General features: G+C 48.9%; 8 protein-coding genes across 8 annotated transcripts; 4 read left to right on the top strand and 4 right to left on the bottom strand.

Annotated features, from left to right (window-relative positions):
* Positions 1-21: 21 nt before the first annotated feature.
* DEU56DRAFT_742767 (glycosyltransferase family 4 protein) lies at positions 22-1,723 on the bottom strand (the record flags this gene model as incomplete). The annotated part of the gene is made up of 6 exons (XM_041348961.1): positions 22-656; positions 707-834; positions 891-1,056; positions 1,105-1,437; positions 1,496-1,612; positions 1,669-1,723. 6 exons carry the CDS (start codon positions 1,721-1,723, stop codon positions 22-24), a joined length of 1,434 nt encoding a protein of 477 aa, XP_041205141.1.
* A 140-nt stretch (positions 1,724-1,863) lies between these two features.
* Positions 1,864-3,404, top strand: DEU56DRAFT_537454 (uncharacterized protein). Its single transcript, XM_041346697.1, has 3 exons — positions 1,864-1,936; positions 1,993-2,110; positions 2,160-3,404. Exons 1-3 carry the CDS (start codon positions 1,914-1,916, stop codon positions 3,228-3,230), a joined length of 1,212 nt encoding a protein of 403 aa, XP_041205140.1. The 5' UTR covers positions 1,864-1,913; the 3' UTR covers positions 3,231-3,404.
* Positions 3,042-5,169, top strand: DEU56DRAFT_537316 (uncharacterized protein). The gene is made up of 2 exons (XM_041346695.1): positions 3,042-5,082; positions 5,159-5,169. Exon 1 carries the CDS (start codon positions 3,328-3,330, stop codon positions 5,056-5,058), a length of 1,731 nt encoding a protein of 576 aa, XP_041205139.1. The 5' UTR covers positions 3,042-3,327; the 3' UTR covers positions 5,059-5,082; positions 5,159-5,169.
* A 355-nt stretch (positions 5,170-5,524) lies between these two features.
* On the bottom strand, positions 5,525-7,635 carry DEU56DRAFT_915949 (kinase-like domain-containing protein; the record flags this gene model as incomplete). The annotated part of the gene is made up of 11 exons (XM_041357802.1): positions 5,525-5,737; positions 5,783-6,025; positions 6,078-6,115; positions 6,169-6,199; positions 6,246-6,431; positions 6,485-6,541; positions 6,589-6,921; positions 6,973-7,203; positions 7,256-7,278; positions 7,347-7,377; positions 7,426-7,635. 11 exons carry the CDS (start codon positions 7,633-7,635, stop codon positions 5,525-5,527), a joined length of 1,596 nt encoding a protein of 531 aa, XP_041205138.1.
* A 736-nt stretch (positions 7,636-8,371) lies between these two features.
* Positions 8,372-9,862, top strand: DEU56DRAFT_537385 (uncharacterized protein). Its single transcript, XM_041346696.1, has 4 exons — positions 8,372-8,499; positions 8,559-9,634; positions 9,690-9,728; positions 9,791-9,862. The coding sequence occupies exons 2-3, from the start codon at positions 8,632-8,634 to the stop codon at positions 9,713-9,715; spliced, it is 1,029 nt and encodes a 342-aa protein (XP_041205137.1). The 5' UTR covers positions 8,372-8,499; positions 8,559-8,631; the 3' UTR covers positions 9,716-9,728; positions 9,791-9,862.
* A 1,016-nt stretch (positions 9,863-10,878) lies between these two features.
* DEU56DRAFT_821928 (Alpha/Beta hydrolase protein) lies at positions 10,879-12,651 on the bottom strand. Its single transcript, XM_041354127.1, has 6 exons — positions 12,083-12,651; positions 11,731-12,033; positions 11,623-11,677; positions 11,457-11,575; positions 11,107-11,394; positions 10,879-11,055 (listed from the first exon to the last, which is right to left on the bottom strand). Exons 1-6 carry the CDS (start codon positions 12,509-12,511, stop codon positions 11,017-11,019), a joined length of 1,233 nt encoding a protein of 410 aa, XP_041205136.1. The 5' UTR covers positions 12,512-12,651; the 3' UTR covers positions 10,879-11,016.
* Positions 12,652-12,663: 12 nt separating this feature from the next.
* DEU56DRAFT_537141 (uncharacterized protein) lies at positions 12,664-14,024 on the top strand. Its single transcript, XM_041346694.1, has 4 exons — positions 12,664-13,254; positions 13,303-13,369; positions 13,419-13,649; positions 13,708-14,024. Exons 1-3 carry the CDS (start codon positions 12,992-12,994, stop codon positions 13,623-13,625), a joined length of 537 nt encoding a protein of 178 aa, XP_041205135.1. The 5' UTR covers positions 12,664-12,991; the 3' UTR covers positions 13,626-13,649; positions 13,708-14,024.
* A 599-nt stretch (positions 14,025-14,623) lies between these two features.
* DEU56DRAFT_821908 (kinase-like domain-containing protein) lies at positions 14,624-16,353 on the bottom strand. Its single transcript, XM_041354126.1, has 9 exons — positions 16,118-16,353; positions 16,011-16,051; positions 15,816-15,954; positions 15,706-15,768; positions 15,474-15,659; positions 15,384-15,414; positions 15,295-15,332; positions 15,031-15,243; positions 14,624-14,977 (listed from the first exon to the last, which is right to left on the bottom strand). Exons 1-9 carry the CDS (start codon positions 16,139-16,141, stop codon positions 14,771-14,773), a joined length of 942 nt encoding a protein of 313 aa, XP_041205134.1. The 5' UTR covers positions 16,142-16,353; the 3' UTR covers positions 14,624-14,770.
* Between the last annotated feature and the right edge of the window lie 766 nt (positions 16,354-17,119).

The following is a 17,119-nucleotide window of genomic DNA, read 5'->3' as shown; positions in this document are numbered from 1 at the left end:
TGTCCATTCGCAATCAAAGAGCTACCCTGAAAACGATCCATACCGCACGATTAAAGCCACCACCAACCCCAGAGCCGCAAACATCACGAGCCACATTCCCGTTCTTGACACTGGCCCCATAGATACCGCTTCTTCCAACACTTCCTCGAGTGACTTCGCCATCGCATCCATTCCGAACATGTTCTGGGCACGGTCCCGAGCTCTCTGCGAGAGCGCCTTCCTATCTGTCTCTGAGAGATTACAGATTTCCTCCAATGCTTGAGCCCACACCGACGACTGGGGACGGTAGAGCCACCCGGTCCTTTGGTCCGTTGGCTGGTCAACGATACTCTCCGTGGGGCCGCCGCTGTCGCAGGCAAGTATCGGCAGGCCGCATATCATGCCTTCCACTGGTCCAATTCCAAAGTGTTCGTTTGCTGGAGTATATAATAAAGCGACTGTAGATTGAGCCTGGAGTAGACCTGAACGCTGGGCGGTGGTAAAGTTTAAGAGGAATAATATATCTGGCTCATTCAGGGTAATATTTGGGAATGATGGTACTGCCACGCGGGACTGCAACGGGGTGATGATGTTATAAGTTAGACCACTGAACCGTGCCAGTTCAATAAGAGATTCCAGGGTTCGTATGTTATCCTCTAGACGAGGATCATAGCCACCTGAAAGATAGTCAGTGACGAGCTCGTATAATAACTTGTACTCGACCGACCAGCAAGAACCAGCCTCACGTCTAATGTATTCCGGTCCTTGTTCCGCAGGATCGCAAATGCTTCTATTGCCAAAGCGGCATTTTTCTTCATCTCAAACCGGTTGAGGGACAACAATGTTCGCCGTTGCCTTCACCGAGAATATCAGTTGTTCAGGTATTGATAAATGCGAGAAAATAAACCCACGAGGCGACCTGAAGGATATCGGGATCTGATGGGTCGATCGGTGAGATGTAGGCCGCAATATTAATTCCAGGATAGACGACTTTCAGCTGGTGTCGAAGGGAAGAGAAGTGCGACTTGGTCACTCGTGCAGTAAACTTTGAATTGGCGAGGATCAGGTCAGCTTGAGCTAAATCTCCGGTAAATATGAATTCTGTATGAGTGGCGGCACACATACTCGTAGTAGCCTCCTCTAGCCAATCCATTGGGAAGCGATAGATGGATTTCAGGAGACTGACATTCTTCCCCTGCCGGCCCTCTACGTAGGCACCGTTTGCAAGAAGCTTGTCGGGAAAGTGGCAGTAGAAAACGACGCGTTTTCTACAGAACATTCGGAGGAACGGAATGCAAGTAGAAAGTTGATCTACAAAGAAGACATCGTATTGCTGCGCTGACGTGCGCATAAGGTGCATTGTGAGATGCAGCTGCCTTGCATGCGCAAACAAGATGTGAAACTTTCCCTGTATAGACCGAGGTAGTGGTGGAATTACATGATGGATGCGCAGTCTTCCTGTGATGGAGAGCTGTATAATGGTGACACAGCCCGTGAATAAAAATTGCTGGCGTACCGTCTCTTGTCTCGTCAAAACAGTGGTTCGAGTCGTGATGAGAGGTGTATATATCCACGGAGTGACCCAGGGATTGTAAACCTAGTGCAGCGTCTACAACCAGCCTTTCGGCTCCTCCTACGTGCCATATTGTGAGTTTGGCTCTATATTCGAATTCACCATGACATACACACCGATTCCCAAGTCAGGGTGAATGAACGCGATGCGCAACTTTGAACTTTTCGCCATCGTTCAAGTAACTCGTGTGTGTGTTGCGTCAGGCTCGTGAATAACGAATATGGGTTGTGACCCATAAAGTATTTAATGAAGGCGTGACGTGACTTCATCCGCGTGATTTCGACGCGTCACTTACGAGACGCGCCTGGTCCCATCGTTCACCTCAGGCTTAACCTACATATGCATACACTGAACAGCAAACATGTCACCAGTCCCAGTAAAAAGGTCATTTCCTTGCATTTGCGCAATGAATGCTGCTGACTTGCGATGTTTTCTCCCAGTGTTCGTACTGGCTTCACCGCCGACGAGGACATCCTCCTCATGAAATACCTTGCGACATATAATCCTACCAAGAAAAACAGAAGCGGGCCCGTCTTGTACAAGCGCCTTGTGGAAAACGTGAGTTTTTCTCTCATATCTTGTGAAACAAGTTCTAACATTGCTACAGGCTGACGGCAAATGGAACTGGTCTAAGACACACCCGTGGGTATCCTGGCAGAACAGATACAATAAAAATACGGAAGAATTCGATAGGAAGATATCGAGGTATCAGAAGAAGAAAGGAATTGACCCAGAGAAGCCAGCGGCGGCGGAGCCTCTGTTTCCACCTTCTGATGAAGAAGAGGAAACTGCGAGGGAGCGATCGAAAGAGACGAGCAAAAGGAAACGACGCGCTGGCGGCCAAACCAGCTCTGAGCTGCGGAAAACAAAACGAGCGAAACTGGAGAGAGACCAGCCAGATATTGAGAGTAGTCGCTCGCCCGTGATCAAGACCAATGAGACAAGCCAAGTTCCAGCCGTTGGATCAAGTGACCAAGTTCGCAGTTCTCCCCCTGATCAGGGGCCATCAGAGCCTGTACCCGACGTACCTCCACCTCCCCCGAAACCAGCGAGCACGTTCAATATTCCCCTGCTCCTTTCTCCCTCAGATACTCTGCCTGTCCCGTCATCCCAACCCAATTCTCCTGTCAGGACCCAGCCACCAATCTCATCCCAGCTCCCACCAAGCTCTCAGCCTCTTGCATCATCTTCACAACAGGTAGTCACCCCAAAGCCGCCGTCAGGGCACAAACGAGTCTTGAAGAATAAGTCTATTTCTCCCATCTTCTGCTCGTTATCGCCAACACCCAATGACTACACCCCTCCGAAGAAACAACATCTCCCGAAAGTGGTGGAAGGGCCCTTTGGAACCGTGCTTACTGATCGGCTGGGTCGTGCGCGACCAGGTGCTCGTGATGAAAGTGAGGGGAAACAGACGAAGGCCTGGCCTCCTGTTCGGGACAAAAAGGGTAAAGAGAAAGAAATAGTTCCAGAACCTACTGCATTAGCCGTCAACGGTGTCGAGTCTCAGACATTGCGACCGACTGTAGCGCCTCCGAAGCGCGAGCCAGAATCTCAGCGACCTCCGGCTCCTCTTCCACCAGATCGTCTGGAACCTGAACACCACCCCTTTAGTCAAATCCCACTTCCTCCCCCCTCCTCATCCTCCACGGAATCGCAATGGTGCAGATGCAGCTGAGTCTCCTCTGAAGCATCGCTCGACGAATGGAGTGGGCCACGTCATTAAGAGTTTGTGGGACAGAAAACGAGACAACGATACAGGCCCAGCACCATCTATGGTCCAACCTGCAGCCGGGCCTTCAAAACTGACTACCGCTGCCGTTCCTTCGGGTCTCACGTCCTCTGTTGAATTACCGCATGGACAGCCGGTCGTTCTACCTGCTTCCCAACCAAAGCGCAAGGAAAATGTACGTTTATCAAGCGCACCGTCGTTAGCTCAAATTTCCACTGGATCTGCTTCGAGTACAATAATTACTGCCCAACAATCGCGGGTTCCATCAAAGGAAGAGTACGCCCCCACTGCAGATGCTAACTCAATTGTTCCACAACAAGAAAATATTTCTGCTCCAGCCCCTCGCAGATCAACCATGCAACCCCTTTTCACACCAAATTCACCGTTCCTAACTTTCAATACAGACAAGGGCAAAGGGAAAGAGAAGCAGCGTGATGTCGAGCCTTCGGTAACACATGGCCAACGTCTGCTCAATCATACACAAAAGCGACACCGGAGAAAGACAGTTGGTGGTTATGACCTGCCTCGCGTGGACCTTCGCACTCTATCAGCGGTGTCAACTTCCAAAATCACTCGTTCCAGAGGCAGTGGTTCAGCATCTCACTTACCTCACCGTTATTCCCTCCCTGTCCATTCCACACCATCGGCCGTCCCAGTTGACCTCTCCGGCTACATTGTCACACCTGGTCCTGCAATTCTACCAGATCCACTTGCCTTCATAACACCCGCTGACGTACCCCTGTCCGCCTCTGTCGGATTCAGATCCTTAATATCACGCATCGCTGCCGCGCATGGTTACTCGCCAGATGTCGTGCTCGAGGTTTACAAGCGCGTCGAAAGCTTGGAGGAGACTGAGAAGTGTGTAAGGGGCATGCGAGATGCTTCAGAGAAGTGGATCGAAGCAGCACTCGAGCAGAGGGAGCGGGAAGCGCGTAGAGCTAGGAGAGCCTCTAGTGGCAAGGAGAATGGGAGAGAGAGCAGTGAGAGCGATGAGAGTGATGACGAAGCGCCTCGTGTCTCTCGTCATCGAACTTCCTTGCGGCAAGCTTTACCTGAGCAACGGTTGCCGAATGGGCTGCAGGTGCGCCATGAACCTGGGTTACATGGGTCGGAATACGTACCTCAATCTACGACACGGACGGCGCTGAAGAAGCGAACGTCGATGGGCGGTGGTGGCAGTCTGAGTGCCAGCTGGAGGGCAGGTGCGAATGGGCATTACAGACCTAACCAGGCGGAGGATGAGGTCCCAGAGGTTTATGTTGACGATAGTGAAGGGGGTGATGATGAAGCCGCATCGGGAGAAGAAGATGAAGAAAGCAGCGACGATGTAATACGAGCAGAAGAGGAGAGTGTTGTTGAGAGGCTAGTTTCTGAACCGCCATCAGAGGATCTTCAGGAGCAGGATGTGGTGGCATCTCATCCCGAGTACGACGCTGAAAATGAACTCGAGCTTGTGTCCAACAATGAAGAACAGCTCGACAAGGACGACTGGCATCACGAGTTCTCACGAGCGCATCCTCATGCTATACGTATCAAGCACGAAAGCACGTCACCACCCTCACTTTACAGGCCGCATGGGGATTCTGCACAGAATGGGGAAGAGGTATTGAATGGTGCTCTGTCGGGCATTTGCCGCACACACTCAGTGTCTCCGCCTTGGAACGCGGATGAGGGCAAACACCCCCTTTCCGGGACCCGGGAGATGCGCCAAATGCTTGAGAGGCAATGGGGGAAGGGAGGCATGAAAAAAAGGGTCGCGCAGCTGCTGCGATAACATTAGGGTTCAGCGCATGAACAAGTACGCATTGGTTTTTTCGCAACAACACAACGCATGAAGTAATCAACTGTGTCACGGCCTTTATGTTTCTATCTAGGTCTCACTGGCACTCATGCTCCTTGATCTGCAGATCCTGGTATGGCTTACAGTAATATGTCTGACATTTCATATGTCGGGGTGCTCCTTATCTGATACATAACTTGTGCCAGTAACCACACTGTCTTACTTGCCTCCAAATTACTTGCATATCTCACAACTGCCGAACCAGGTCTCAGCCGTTGGCGTCCTTCTCTGCACATTGTGGCCGAGTACTTGTCTACATCAAAATCGATTGCCAAAAGTACTCAATGTACACAGACGAAGGTATCGAAAAGAAGATTGCGAAACCAAAGGCGACTCGAATTGCTAAGCTGCACTAAGCCAAATATTGATCTCTGGCCGAGATAACTCATTGACCTCTTGATCATCTTTGCACAGAAGCGATGTTTGACAGCCGCCGCAAGACAGAACTGATCTTAGGACGTGAATCTGGCGCCTGAGCCCAGCACTCCACAATCAATTTCCAATAACGGGCATCAATATTGCCAGGGCCTGGAGGTCTGTCGCCTGCCTTCAAACGCTTCATGATTGCTAGACTTTTGGCATTGTGCCCCCAGGGGGGGTTTCCGGAAACGATCTAAGCAAAATCAGACTTGAGCAAAATCACAGTGATGTTTCGTACCAGATACATAAGGCATGCGAAAGAGTACATGTCGTTTTCTACCCGAACAGGTGGAGATTGTTCGTCTTTACTGGAGGATGTCGATGATTCATCAAATAATACTAACTCTGGGGCCGCCCAGGCCAATGTTCCAGCCTTTGCATCCGTGTATGCACAAGACAAATCGGGCAAGATGCCTAATATAACGGAGAGGCCAAAGTCAGTAAGCAAGGCCCTCCCCTCGTCGTTGATCAAAACATTTGACTGCAGATGAATAAATTGTCATCTTTTCCTTGCACGGATGAAAGCTGCTTACTGGTGTTAGGTCTCCATGAACCATAGGATACTCGTGAACTGTCCGCAACTTAGAAATGTATCTCTAAGAAAAAGCGGGAAGCCACACATACGATACTTCAGCCCTTCAGCAATATCATTCACCTGTTATACATGATTAATGAGATTATGAGAATTGAGAAAAACATACCAAGAGAAGACGTTGTGGAAGTAGTATGTCATTCCTATTATACTCCAAGTACTGAAGGAGTGATCCCTGTTCCATCCACAGGGAAACCAAGCTTTTTCTACCATCGTCGATTACCATGGTACCCAATAGCGAAGCTATGTTCGGGTGACATAGTCTTCTCCAAGCAGCAAGTTCACGCTTCAACTTCTGTGAAATGACTGTTACTGCATGAATATATGGCAGTAGAATTTAGCCACTACCTCTACTTGTTTTGATGGTGAATCCTCAGATTTAATATGCAGGACCTTAACGGCAACCTATCCTTTATCAGGTGACCGATGTACGGAAATGAGGAAAACGGAACCTTGACTTTACCCCCAATTTTTATTTTTCTGGTCCAGATACCTGAGTAAACAAACCCAAACCCTCCACATCCTTTGGGCGCTTTGGAGTCCGTTTCAATCTGTCCAGTAAGATCGGGAGGACCGATGAGAACGAGATAATCCTTGATCTTGTTCAAGGCATATGATGCGGAAGGTCGATCTTGCGGAAGAAGCGACAAACATGGTTCTATAAATGCCCACTGGTCATCATTGACTATGGAACCCTTAGGTCGCGACGGCGTCGCGCGTTTCCGAAGCTGGTTAGAAATTTCCACAGATGTTGCATCGTGCCAAGGCATGCGTCTTGTAATTATCTGGAGGAATAAGGTCTTAGCTCGCGGCTGGAAGACGTTGTTCAAACTTACGTTAAATATGAGACAGCCAAGTGAGTATATATCGCTTTTGAAAAGAGTCTTGGGAAGAGATTGAAATATGACATCGTCTCTCCGAACGAACCATTCCGGACCAGCGAACTGAATTGCGGGCTTGGGCGGCATCTGAGACTGAGGGCATGCAGCATTCCTTGAGGAAAGTTTCACTGACTGGCGGAAGCCAGAAAGACAAGCGCTTTGTCGCTCAGTAATGAGTACGTTGTCCTGTGAGGAAGGATTGAGCATATGTTCCCAACCCAAACGATTAAAATCATACACTCTCTAGATTTCCGTGAACCACTAAGTTTGAATGAACTTTTGCACCTGGCCGCTCGTTTCAGTCGTTTATAACTTGAAATAAAACGTACGGTGTTCAAGGCCAGAGGAAATGTCATGCAACTGAAGAGGGTTTTAGAGTACAACTCCGTCAGACTGCAAGCACCTTACAAGAGTTGCCTTCGCAGCTGGTTCAAGGACTGCTCCATGAGTGCGAATAAACGAAGTGAGAGTGCCGTTTGGCATCCACGGCATGACCAGAGAATGAAACAGCCCGTCCTTCTTAAAGCCAAGGAATGGAACCACGTTGTCGTGGTGAAGAAGGCGTGATGAAAACAACTGTAATTCTGGATGAATTTTCTTGATGATGAGAGCAACCATATTGAGTCTCTGAGATATATGCCAGTACTTAATACACTAACTTCTGAGTGCCTTTCGCGTGGATCGTCGGACATGGACTTGTACGACTTGACTGCGACCTGGAGTACACGAATTAACAAACTGTAGGGTGAGAGGAACCTAACCTACTAGTTTGTTGTTATCTCTGAGCTCGCATTGCTTCACCTCAGTATATGATCCAGAAACACGTGGTCCATTTAGGGGCAATAATCGACTTGTGAGATTATAATTCTCAGAGCTAAAAGCAGTTGTAATCAGCGATTTTGTTAAGACAGACAATGGACGCAAGGAGCGCGCAGGATTTGGACGAACATAGGGAGATTCCTATAGATAAATAAGTCAGTGATTTGGTCGTACTCTAATCAGGGTTACCCACATTTACTGGCGTGCGGATGTGAGTGAGCGTCTAATCCTGGAAGATGGACAGATGCAATGCAAAGAATGCAAAGGAACGCGAAAGAACACGAAGAACTTATACCAGATCCATAGACGCGCACGCCTCTAAGTCGCACGATCTGGCGGGGAGCGCTGTGACAGAGCTTCCATCTGAAAAAACTGACCACTAGCAATCAGGCACGAGGTAAACTTGGATTCGAAACCCTAAGTCACGTACAGGATCGAGGCTGGGCAGCACTGTGACAAAGGCAGTGTGTAACAAACAAGAACATGAGGAGGTCACGCGTGCTGTGCTGCTGCTGTTCATTGGGTCTGGCGTGATCCGGCAACAATGACTCACACATTAAATACACCTACACATAGTATAAGCTCCTCTGCACTTTCGTCCCAACGCTACAATCGAGACTCACCTGACAACAGCACAGTCGCCTTAATTTTGTCTCTTTAACGGTGAGTCCCACCTAGGCTATTTATGTGCTGGATAATGGCGCTGAAAATGGACTTGTCAGCTAACACGAATCGCTCACCAGCATAGGCCGTGCACCCCAACCGAATCCTAGAACCCCCTGACGTTCAAACTGAATGACTTCCCCCGTCAACAAGCTTGTGCAAAAAATCATCAAGGTGAATCGCGACGAGCAAGGGGTGCCAGCTATCGCATTTCTCCTCAAGGACGAACACATCATCTTCACTTCTCACGACGGTTGTCTCCAAATCATAGAGACAAAAACTGGTAAACTCGTGGGTGGCCCCTGGCAGGATAAAGAGAGAAGTCACATCTGCGCAGTCGACGTATCACCAGATCGCAGGGAGGTTGTGACTGGCAGTAAAAATGGTAAAACACAAGTGTGGAAGTGGAATGCCAGCGGAAAAACCTTGAAGATGATCGCCGAATCAAAGCACGTTGCCGCAGCAAATTGCGTGTGTTGGAGTCGACATGATGGTGGCGCACACGTCGCTAGTGGCTTCGATGACGGCAGCGTAGCGGTCTGGCTGGTAGAATCGGGACTCAAGAACCCCATGAGAATTGACGATACCCGCCTCCGATACATACATGCAATCCAGTACTCACATGATGGCACACAACTCATCGTGAGCGGTTACGACCGCGAAATCGCAAGATTGACAATCGACGAAAAAGCGCAGGAGGTCCAGGTGGATGAAGTCATCATAACTTGCAACAATCCCGACGACGTGTCGAGTGCAACATGGGCTTCAACTACATTTGGGCATGCAATTGTCGCTGGCTCGTCAGACGGCAAAATCAGGAAGATTGAACTTCCGGAAGGTCGTGTGTCAGAGCTTGAGGGCCCAGGGCACTCCGACCTTGTCTGCGCCGTAGTTCTGTCACCAGCCTACAGATATGTAATTGCAACCGCCTCTCGTGACAGTACCCTCCGATTTTGGAATCTCAATACCAAGCGTACAATTGGTCAACCACTCCCGCACTCTGCAGATTTGACCTGTGCAGCGTTCGCAGCCAATGGAACTTTAGTAGCCACCGGCACTTGCGATGGCGAGATCTACATTTGGGATATAGCGGACTCACTCTCTAAGGCAATGTCAACGGAAGACGTGAATGTAGGTACACTCACATAAGATCTCATCCACCTATCATATACTGACACCATGTCAATCAGGGTCGCGACGGAGACGCAAATGCTAGACCTCCCTTTGATGTATGTGATGCGCGCGTGGATGGTTCATGAGCACTGGCTTACAAGCATACCACAATCTACAGCCTGACTCCCCAATCCCTACTCGACAACGGAAATCCCCGGTCCGAAAACTCACCCAAACGGTCCGCGAGACTAGTAGAAGTACGATACCGTCAGGTTTCTTTGTAAGCGACACAGTCATTAGTCATCTCTGGCCACAAATTTGAACGTCTGGATTGCAGGATGACGTCCCAGTACGTCCTCCAGTCGCAAATAATTCCACTAGCGCTGTTAGCATGATGCGGCGACTTTTTACACCTCAACATGATAAAGCTGCTGCGTCACGCATACTGGTTTGTCATGCTATCCTTTCCCCGCTAAGTTCACTGTTGAAGTAAATCAATTTGTAGGCAGTGAAGGTAGTCCCAGCACAACCACCTATTAGTATGAGGTCGGCTAGCGTTCCAGTAGCAAGTGGACGAAATGTCCAAACGCAGCGGCGAAAAGTCAGTCGTACTCTGGTTAATGACGCACCCGACCTGCAGTCGAGGGGAACAGCTATTGTGCGGCGTAGCCCCTTGGTCAACACCTTGTTGCGCCTGAAGTGCATGCAACTCGAGCAAATGGACTGACGCGAAGGATGCTTTGCAGTGTGGTGACCGAATGTGGTTTTCGTATTGAGTACTTTTAGTTTTCGAGTTCTGATAGGGGAAAGGAGACCCGGGGGTGAGAAAGGAGAACGTCCGGGAAATGGACACTCTTAGGCTGGGGCTCTCTGGAGCAAGTCTGTCGCAGACTCTGAGCCAGGGCGCACCTGCATCACGTCAGGCCTAGTAGCGCCTATCTCAGGATTGGATACGGCACGGACTCGAGATTGACTATGGATTTCATGAATCATTGGATGGGACTGGTCGCTGTACGTATTGTGTAGGAAAAAATGGTCGTTAATGTTTACTCTTATTTTTTGATGATAAATTACGTCAATCTCTCGAAATCCATTTCTCTTGTCAGTACTATATATGCGTCCGCCAAGGTTGCTTCTTGAACCACTTCTGAAATATCACAAACCTCATGACAGTGTGTCAGGGTGGTCTGGCGCAGGTCCTTTATGGAAGTCCTGACTCGTAGGTACTGCCTGCTCCAACATGTTGATAGTGCAGCATTCTGCCTAAAGAGGTTTGGCTTGGCCTTTCCCGTGCCCGGTTCAACGGATGTTCATCAGCTGTTCAAGCGTAAGAAAATTAGTTATTCGTCATATGTATGTATAAGTTTCTCTCGTGTCATAGCTGACATCACTCAGAGATTAATTCTAGCCCTTGAAGCTCCCAAACTCCCAGTTAAAGCAATCCTGGCACTCCAATTAACGCTGGCAGTAACACGAAAATTTAAACAGACTCACAATACAATCCTCATCCGCCTTCGCCTCAGGCACCGGCCTACCCTCCGGTCCTTCCTGAGTCCAATCCTCATTCAACAACCTATCAATGATTTGAACAATCGAGTGCGTCCGAACATCAACAGACCAGTTGAGGTGCGTGACGGTATCATAGCGTATGACCTTGCCCAAATGGCAGCGTGTCTCCATGGCATAGCCTGCGATGCCACAAGACGAGGTGACACCGGTACAGGTGCCCATCGGGATAGGATCAGCTGTGTGGAAGACGTGGGTGATATGCTGGGTCGAGGGCTGCATGTCGTCCAGGGAATCAGTATTTGAAAATGATTGCGATGAAGGAAACTTAGACTCACTGGAGAAGGCAGGTGCAAACGTGTCGCAGCTAATTTCTCGGAGGGGGCTTCAAATGCAACGACAGGTACTCCAAATGTCACACCGATAAGTGAAGCGAGAGCACCACCGAGAGAATGCCCTTGTGAATAATGAGATATACTCAAAAGTTACGACGCTAAAACGCACCTATGAGCCAGATATCGGCATTGGGATACATATATGTGACGTTATTATATAGATTCTGCAGCGGAATCAGGCCTTAAAATAAACTCATGAACTTTGAGATGCACATACCAGTCCAACAGAATAATATAAGCTCTCCCCTATCAAACTCTTCTCCAAACATTCTTGGTCACATCTATAGCTGCCATCATAGCAATCGCAGACCGTTGACCAAGTTGGACCAACTCTTGCACAACAGCAAGAAAACAAAAGGTTATCGTTCAGTTTATCCTTTCGTACAGTCGGACCACCACCACCTGTGATCCAGCCAGCGGAAGTGCCCTTGATCGAAATCGCAACTGTTGAGTTGTCGTCCGAGACAAAGATATGCCCTCGACTGCCATCTGCGTCAGGTTCCCAACCAAACGGAGTGGACTGTCGTTCGTTAACAGGTTGTAAAATGCACCAGGGTAGATGAACGCACCTTATTCCAGCCGTCCGATGTGTACCAGTCGGATGCAGTAGGTGATGTATATGCATTAGAGGTCATCTTCGCAAGTGCGAGGAGTGTCTCTCTCTCTTCAACGTTTGGCCCGAATACGTCGGTTGTATCCCACAACACGTGTTCGCTCTGGTCATGTCTAAGAGAGCGCAGTCGGGCGCTTTGGAATGCGTTCGCCGACTGTGGTCTGTGTGTTTGAACGTTCGAGGTGCTCACGACATATGAATCTGCGGCAAGTGATGGAGCGGTGTTGGAAAAGATTATCCGGGAATCATTAGTTATCGCATGTTCGTGCCGCAGCTGGAAGGACAACGGGGTGCGGGCTGGCAGAACAGCAGGTGGCTGAGAAAAGTCGAGCCAAAGCAGTGAGCCAAGCAGGAAGCGAAGAGTAGTGGGCAGTAAATTGAGCATTGCGGATTGGAAGTCTAAGGGTATCTATGCATGAGACGTCGTGGGCCAGATCGTCGTTTAATCACAAGTACTGGCCTTGAGGAGAGTCAGAGACACACCTGCATGTGCTAAATTGGGTAAGGTGCTGGAGGTGATGATTATGTCAGCTTTTGTCTATTTTTCTCCGGGTGGAAAAAGAGAATAACTCAAGACCGCGACGTCATTGGCCCTTGGGTCGCCTTGGGACCGCCTGGTTTTGCTCATCGAAGACTCTAAATTGTGCTTCTCACCAACGGACAAAAGGGCTTGACTAGATCACACTAACTCATCATATGCGCAGTTTGTGGAGCACGTACAAGCGCCCGTTGATGGGCCCTGGGGGTCTAGCCCACCGCTTCCGCCCAAGGATCTCACTCCTGATCCTTGAGTCCTCCTGAGGCGGGGGTAAGCATTATAAAACAGCGGCGCCTCGCCCGTATATTTCCTACCTAAAACCACCTCATGGAACTCTGCCTGCGAAACAATGACCCCACGCAAACCCTGCTCATGACCCCGGACGGCATAGTTATGTACCAGGTCAACTCTGCACTGGGACAAACTACCACGATATACCGTTTCGAGACCCACCCTCGGCTCTTGAGCACTGGGCGGGTATCTTGCGTCGTTGGCGAAGTCGATAGTAGCCGATTGAGGCTACTCGATAGCGAGAGCCCGATAGAAATTGTAATGGTTTCTGGCGCGGAAGATACCGAAAATGTCGACAGGTAAGGCACCTGCTTATAATGCGTGGACGTTGGTTTGAGATCGTAAAGACCCTGGACCTTTAATGGACCAGACGACAAGCCGTACACATGGCAAATTATGTTTCGTTCTCCGGTGGTATGTCGTCAACGAACCAAACTCCGTGCTATCTCTGACCGTTATCTAGCTTTTCGTATCTGGCAATGCACCCATTCCTTTAGCACGATATAGACATGCAAAACTCGGTATCATATCACGATCAAGACGAGCTTTCCTCGAAATATTCCCCGCTGGAATCAATGTCATCGATCTCATCGTCGTTACATTCGTCTCGTATGCGAAGCATCACTGGCTGGACGAACCCCACCATGAGTCGACTGCGTCGGCAGTCTAGTCCCACAAGTGAACCTGTGTGAAGGTGGGCCCACTCAAACATCGTGAAGTTATCGTTGTTGATTATCTTGACTCGGCTTCAGTTTCCAGCTGATGATATAGCACGCGAAGGATAGGATCATGCTTCTCCGAGTGGGCTTTTGTACATTATACCTGACCTGGCCTGATAAGACACTCCGAATATTATTCTGACCAATTCCAAGCACTGCAGACTTGTGAGAGCTGTGCGTGGAGCGCGTTATTTATGTGCGATTTTGTTCATTGCGTGCAAGGTCGTTCATAAATACCGTCGGTCTGATCACAAGAGTGTAAACTTTCGCATGAGTGGTATTTCCCCTGCCAATCTCACTCTATAGACGATGTTGATTCATCCTTGATATCTTATGTATTGGAAATTGAATCGCTGAATCACTTGTGCGAGTCCGGTATCCGCCACGCGTGTCCCTGCACTACCTTGAATCTTGCACCGTATCGATTCACCCCAAGATTTGGTTTGATTGTGAGTGATACGAGACATTTCATTCGCATTGGACCGTTTGGCGCTAAAATGATAACGTCTTAGGTTGTCGTCGGTCTCTATCAGTGCTTATCAGTGCAGTGCCGCTTGTCTAAGTTTACTATACCTCCAGATACTTAGTCTGAGGCTCGCGGCCACAGTTTCCTCGCTACAACGCCATGTCAACCAACCAAGTGCACCCGATGCCCATCGATTTGGCTTTGACATTATCTGATACATCACCCTTCTTCGCCGATCCCGCACAGCTCCCAAGTGCACATCCTGAGCTGCACGGCCTCACCCACGTTCAAGCCGTGGGCACCGGATTGATGTCAAACGAACACGTATATAGATTGGAAGACAGAGAACGCGCTGGAGCTGTGCTAGACTTTTTGAAGAAAGAGGGAGGGGTGCATAACGTCGTTTTGCTTGAGAAGAAGAAGCGGGCCAAGAGGGATGAGTTTTGATTTGTGAACATCGCTTGAATCAAACATTTCTCGGAACAGGCTTTGATTCAAATTGATTCAGAGACAACGACTCATAGCATCGAGACAAGAACGATATCCTAAGTTCTAAGTACATCGCAAGAAAATATCGTTCATAGGGTAAACAATAAGTTAGGAAAGCCTGAGAGTAACTGCCTGCAATCACTAAGGCGGCAATACACTTCGAATATAACACAGAACATGGTCGATTGTTGGTCTGGCAGATGGCCTTGACCAGCATTCTTGAAGAAAAGGTATGTGCTGCCTGTCCATCGAGCTGTCTGCTGCCATCGGTTCCATACCCTTATGTCTAGCAGCCATGATATGAAGTGGGTCTTCCAGCCAATGATAAGGGAGCTTTCCGGATAACACCTGAATTGTAACTTAAAACGCAGGTATTGCAAGACAAAATAAGAGAGGCGTACCTGAAGTGCTACGGAACCTAGTGAGTAGACATCGGAGCAGGTAGTTGGCTTTTCAGCTTCTTCGTCTGCAAGATCTATCAATTCAGGCGCAGCCCAGCGTATAGATCCTGGGTAGTAGGCTTCGCAGGACGAGCTATTGCATTCTGCAAGGATCGTCGACAGCCCGAAATCTGTTACGTATGCATTTCCCCTGGAATCGATCAATATATTGTGCTGTAATTTGTTTAGCTTGTCAAACACGCGCCCACAGAATCGCGAGCTTACCCCAGCGAGGTTCCCATGTATGACATGTTTGTCATGGACTGTGGGAATGGTCAGAGCTGCATGTGAAAAGGGCATGATTGAGCACAAACGGTACTGAATAGCTGTCGTAACTTGTTCGAGCTACAGGAATTCATCATCAGGGCGATCGGATGGAATTACTCATCAGCAGTAGGACTCACGAGTATGAACTTGTCTATCTGCAATAGATTGAAGAATTCAAGAGACAGATAGTCCGTCAATGACCCACGCTCCATCCAAGGAGTTACGAATGCGGGGAGAGGTCCAAATCCTGAAGTCGTCCCAAAGAAGCGATGGATGTTCTTATGATGCAATGTTGTCCATGCACGCACTTCGCGATAGATCCTCTGATACATTATTAGTATGAATACCAAGCGAGCTGTCGTCATGTACCTTGCGCAATGCCTTTATCGCTTCTTCACTCAAATCAAGGATCCTCAAAGATTTGACGGCGACCTGTTGTGAACTTCGTTGGGGGTTACAGATGAAAGAAGGAGATTTACCTCTATTTTTCCATGGGACTTTGAAATCATGGTACATCGGTAAACATCACTCAGATCTCCGATACAATGGGGAGGACTATCGTATCTGAAGATACACGTTCGAGGAACCTCTGTCGACTTGTCTTGGATCATATCGGACCTATAGTGCCTTCTTTAGACAAACAGACAAGCATAACAAGACGTTTGTTTTTTTACAGAAAATGCCATAGTCCTTGCAGTCCAGGGAACCCGCCAGTCTGACAGATAGAAAAAATTGTTTCGTGATTAAATACATCGATTTGTCGACTGGAATGTATCCTCACCTTCAGACAAAAGATATGTGACATCGCTGTGCACCTCTCGATGCCGCGGGTCACAGAGTCAGACAGACTGTTGGGACGGGATGTAAACAAGATAAGCAATTGGCGCTGAGCGCCAGACCACCTTAAGGAATCCAAATTCGAAGGCAACTAAAACGGGATCTGGACGACTAGACATGGCATGGAATTGGTATCCATAGGTTGTATGGCTGTGTGCACAGAATATGGCAGCCCTAGCGCCCTCTTACCTAAAAATAAATTGACTGGATTTTTCGGGGAAATGCGCGGCTCATCATTTCTTTTTTTTCGCACGTGATGCATACTTACTGTATTGTTACTGCATGGCATTCCACGAAAAATGGACTAGAAGTACTTGTAGCAGCGAAACACTGCTCAGAACGTGCACTTTCCACGCCAATCCGTCGGAGGGAGGCCATTCCATGCACCAACAACGTTGGGAATCTTACTTGTGATTTCGCATTGCCTTCTTCTAACACCACCGAGGTACGAGTGGGTACGTGAGTGAGTCACCTTCACAGTGTTTGGAGCCCAAACTTGAGTTGTCGAGCTAGCTCGGTTTCCTTAATTGCAAAAGTCCGAGCAGCCGGTCTCTTCATGTGACGTTTCAGCATACTATTGGCAGGAACGTTAACGTAACTATTCTCGCCTTGCCAGTCTTTTCTTATCGTAATAACAATCTCCGGGTCCAGTTCGCTACTCACCCCGCTTTTCCTGCCACAGCCTTGACACTACTCGGCCTTGACCGTATGCGTGTGTACGCCCGTACACTCAAACCCTATCACGAGCGCTCTCCACATCCAAGCGCCGCCACCAACGCAACCCTGTCATCGATTCCCTGGGCCTTCCTGTCGCCCTCGCACGGCCGCCTGCTCCCTTTTGCCGCCTGGTGATATCTCCACGACCGCCATACCTTGAAGTGAGCTGAAGTGAATTTAAACATCCACGGCGGAGTCTTGGCAACCCTGTGAATGCTGTCAAGAGTAT

This window comes from Suillus clintonianus (assembly GCF_016758775.1).
Source record: "Suillus clintonianus strain FC179 chromosome Unknown DEU56scaffold_76, whole genome shotgun sequence".
NCBI classification, from domain to species: Eukaryota; Fungi; Basidiomycota; class Agaricomycetes; order Boletales; family Suillaceae; genus Suillus; species Suillus clintonianus.
Note: the sequence above shows the minus strand (reverse complement) of the source record. Positions and strands in the feature narration are given on the sequence as shown.

Bases quoted from the DNA above. Each gene is read 5' to 3' on its own strand.
- DEU56DRAFT_537454 (XM_041346697.1), top strand. From the start codon at position 1,914: ATGTCACCAGTCCCAGTAAAAAG. The intron at 1,937-1,992 runs GTCATTTCCTTG...GTTTTCTCCCAG, and splicing joins TCACCAGTCCCAGTAAAAAG to TGTTCGTACTGGCTTCACCG. The intron at 2,111-2,159 runs GTGAGTTTTTCT...ACATTGCTACAG, and splicing joins ACAAGCGCCTTGTGGAAAAC to GCTGACGGCAAATGGAACTG.
- DEU56DRAFT_537141 (XM_041346694.1), top strand. From the start codon at position 12,992: ATGGAACTCTGCCTGCGAAACAATGACCCCACGCAAACCCTGCTCATG. The intron at 13,255-13,302 runs GTAAGGCACCTG...GAGATCGTAAAG, and splicing joins GATACCGAAAATGTCGACAG to ACCCTGGACCTTTAATGGAC. The intron at 13,370-13,418 runs GTATGTCGTCAA...ACCGTTATCTAG, and splicing joins TTATGTTTCGTTCTCCGGTG to CTTTTCGTATCTGGCAATGC.
- DEU56DRAFT_537316 (XM_041346695.1), top strand. From the start codon at position 3,328: ATGGTCCAACCTGCAGCCGGGCCTTCAAAACTGACTACCGCTGCCGTT.
- DEU56DRAFT_821908 (XM_041354126.1), bottom strand. From the start codon at position 16,141: ATGTCACATATCTTTTGTCTGAAG. The intron at 16,052-16,117 runs GTGAGGATACAT...TCTATCTGTCAG, and splicing joins CACATATCTTTTGTCTGAAG to ACTGGCGGGTTCCCTGGACT. The intron at 15,955-16,010 runs GTAAAAAAACAA...AAGGCACTATAG, and splicing joins CAAGGACTATGGCATTTTCT to GTCCGATATGATCCAAGACA.
- DEU56DRAFT_537385 (XM_041346696.1), top strand. From the start codon at position 8,632: ATGACTTCCCCCGTCAACAAGCTTGTGCAAAAAATCATCAAGGTGAAT. The intron at 9,635-9,689 runs GTACACTCACAT...CATGTCAATCAG, and splicing joins AACGGAAGACGTGAATGTAG to GGTCGCGACGGAGACGCAAA.
- DEU56DRAFT_821928 (XM_041354127.1), bottom strand. From the start codon at position 12,511: ATGCTCAATTTACTGCCCACTACTCTTCGCTTCCTGCTTGGCTCACTG. The intron at 11,678-11,730 runs GTATGTGCATCT...ATTCCGCTGCAG, and splicing joins TATATTATTCTGTTGGACTG to AATCTATATAATAACGTCAC. The intron at 11,395-11,456 runs GTGAGTCTAAGT...GACGACATGCAG, and splicing joins GTTTGCACCTGCCTTCTCCA to CCCTCGACCCAGCATATCAC.